General features: G+C 56.7%; 1 protein-coding gene across 1 annotated transcript; it reads right to left on the reverse strand.

The window, feature by feature from the left end:
* Positions 1 to 1,008: 1,008 nt before the first annotated feature.
* On the reverse strand, positions 1,009 to 2,064 carry LOC146776069 (uncharacterized). The gene has a single exon (XM_085637100.1). It carries the CDS (start codon positions 2,062 to 2,064, stop codon positions 1,009 to 1,011), a length of 1,056 nt encoding a protein of 351 aa, XP_085493226.1.
* Between the last annotated feature and the right edge of the window lie 977 nt (positions 2,065 to 3,041).

Genomic DNA, 3,041 nt, shown 5'->3' on the forward strand with positions numbered 1-3,041 from the left:
GAGTTCCTTGGGAAACCCCACTCGACTAAAGAACGTGATCATGGCTTGGGCTACGCTACTGGTGGTCATGCTGGTGAGGGGGATGGCCTCGGGGTAGCGGGTCGCATAGTCAACTAGTACGAGTATATACCTATAGCCCCGTGATGAAGTGAGCAAGGGGCCTACCAGGTCCATACCGACTCGGGAGAAGGGTATGTCAATAATAGGAAGGGGTTGCAGTGGAGCTTTGGGGACATGAGGGGGATTGGTTACTTGACATGTGGGGCAAGCCGTGCAGTATCCCCTGATGTCGGAAAATACCCCTGGCCAGTAGAACCATCGCAAGAGGTATTCCTCGGTTTTTTCCCTCCCATAGTGGCCCCCTCCAGCTTGATTGTGGGCCAAATAGAGTACCTGCTCCCGAAACGAGGCAGGGACTAGGAGCTGTCTTATGGTGTCTCCGGACTTTGTAATCGTCCTATATAACAGTCCCTTTCTGATAAGAAAACAAGGGCCTACCTGACTATCGTCGCCGGCCGCTGCTCTAGCCCAGGCTTGTCCCAAAGCCGGATCTTCTCTTTGTGCAGCCCTGAAGCTGAGTGGTGGCGTAGGTGGCGTATCCGTACCTAGGGAGGAGGAAGAGGCTGTGTTAGACAGACCATTTAATACCATAAGCCTACCCTGTTCTCTTTTCTCCTTCCGGGTTTTCTTCGTTTTACACCCACCCGGATGTATCTCGGTGTTATACAGGGGTGCGTCCTGTAGCCATTCCCGGGTGTTTTTCTCTTTGATGGCCCTAGAGAGCAGGGAGGGGAAGTGAACATAGTCAGTCCCGATAATCATGTCCTCCACCATTCGGGGAATGCCCCCTACCCTGATCCACTCTTTGGTTTCGCCGTTGCTGAGACATACCACAGCGATGGGGTAGTTTTTCTGATCCCCGTGGACACACGTGATGGATACAGTCTCCCCCTCCCGCCACTGGCGGGGTTGTATCCGCTCATGAGAGATGACCGAATGCCTACACCCTTAGTCTATTAGGACCTTTGTGTCTACGTCATTTATCTGTAGGGTCAGGTGGTATGCCTCTTTCCCTTCTCCTGCCCAGAGTATCCTCCCCTTTGTGTACCCAATGTCCATGGGTTCGGTGCTACCCTGCTTCTGTGGGCAATTGCGGGAGATGTGGCCCCATTCTGCACAGTGGAAGCACTGGGGTCCTTGTACTCCTTCTTTATGTGGTGGTGGACGGGGTAAGAACCGGGGGTCAATAAGGGGACGAGGGGCAGGAGAGGAAGGACTTGGGGCGGTTGCTCTCCACCGATGGACGAGAGTGGTCGGGAGCCGGGGTGTGAAAGGTTTTGTTTCAGGATTCCGCTGATGTGCACCCGCGAGCTCGATGGCATAGGGCGCCGTAAGGTTTGGGTGTTGTCGGACCCAGAGTCGGGTGGTCGTCGGGAGTCCCTCTATGAACTGTTCCAGCAGTACTTTATCCATGACGTCGTCCATACTGGAGGAGTGTGGCTGTAGCCACCTAGTCCCGAGGTCCTGGATGCGATAGTAGAAAGCCCGGGGATTGTCCTGGGCTTGCCACTTCGCTCTCCGAAACCGGGCACGGTAGTGTTCCGGGTCACACCCTAGTCGCTCCAGGATTGTTTTCTTTACTGTTTCGTAGGGTGTCATACCACCGGGGTTTGCAGCCTGATACGCCATCTGTAGGTCCCCAGACAGTAAGGGGGCGATGTACTGGCCCCACCTCTCCATAGGCCACTGGGCTGTGCTTGCCACTCGCTCAAAGTTGGTAAAAAAGAAGTCCGGGTCTTCTCCGGCCCTATATTTCTGTAGGACAGAGCTCGGGACATTGGGATGCACTTTGGTACTCGCGATGGTCTCTGTCAATTTCTGGATGGCCGTGTCCTGGACTACTTGATTTTGCTCCATGAGACTGGCCTGGGTTTGGAGTGCCTCCTGTAGGTGTTCTCTGTCGCGTTTGGCTTCCGTGGACTGTGCCTCCAGTACCAGTTGTAGGTGTCGCTGTCCCTCTGCTAATTGCGTCAGCATGTCGTTTAATCCGATGGGCTGCGACATGGCGTTTGGGTATGAGCAATCCCACTTCTCACACCACTGTCACCGACCACAGAAGCAGAGGACAAGGTTAGGTGGTGGTTGAGAGGCTTTATTAAACCCAATACAAGGCAGTGGCCGCAGGTTCGTTGTCTTCCCGTAGGTCAGGGATGTCCCTTCTTGACGTTGGTTGCTCCTCTGGGTCCTCGGGGCTTCTAACGGCTGTCCGGGGCTCTTCGTGGGGCTGGTGTCGCCGGGCGTCCCCTCGGAGAGAGAAAAGGACAGGCGGTTAGTTTATCCGCTTCCCGGGCTACTCTCACCCTATGCTGCCTGGTTCTACACAGGGATACCTCTCCCTAGCTAAGGTTGGGTTCTTGTGCCTCCAGGGGTTCACTCCCCTTCTTTACCTCCCTGGGCCCTTACTTCAGGGACCTCCCAACGGGGTTTCTTTAGGGTGAGTTCTTCCTCCCCCTTGTTTCTTGTCTTTCTTGCTTTCTCTCTCTATTCTGGGCGGGTGATGTGGGTGCTAGGCTGTCGCTCCCCCTCGTGTGTCTTGTCTGCCGTAACCCACCCCGCTAAAGACCAGAGAAGCCCGCCTCCCTCGTCCACCACCCGACCAAAGACCTCCCTGTACTCCCCACCACTCGCCTGAAACCGGAGCCCGCTGACAGGGACCCGGTCGCCTCGTCCAGCGTGTCCTCCTCGGGGTTCGCCTGGGCCCTCGTTTCCGCCTCCTCGCTGCTTCCACCCGACGTCCTGCTGCCAGACGCCTCCGCGCTCGTCTCCGTCGTCACTCTCCTACTTCCTTCGTCCTCTTCATGGTTCTCCGTCGCGTCGCCTCCTGTGGGTCTCTCCGTCTCCTCGCTTCCACGCCGTCCTTCTCCCTCTTCCGGGTTCTCATACTCTCGTTGGCTCCGCCCCCCTGCTGGTGGCAGCATCAGCACCAGTCGGGACGCTGGAGTGCCCCCGGGGCACTCTGGCTGTGGATCCGCTGCTGGGCT

Source organism: Triturus cristatus, chromosome 12 (assembly GCF_964204655.1).
Source record: "Triturus cristatus chromosome 12, aTriCri1.1, whole genome shotgun sequence".
NCBI classification, from domain to species: domain Eukaryota; kingdom Metazoa; phylum Chordata; class Amphibia; order Caudata; family Salamandridae; genus Triturus; species Triturus cristatus.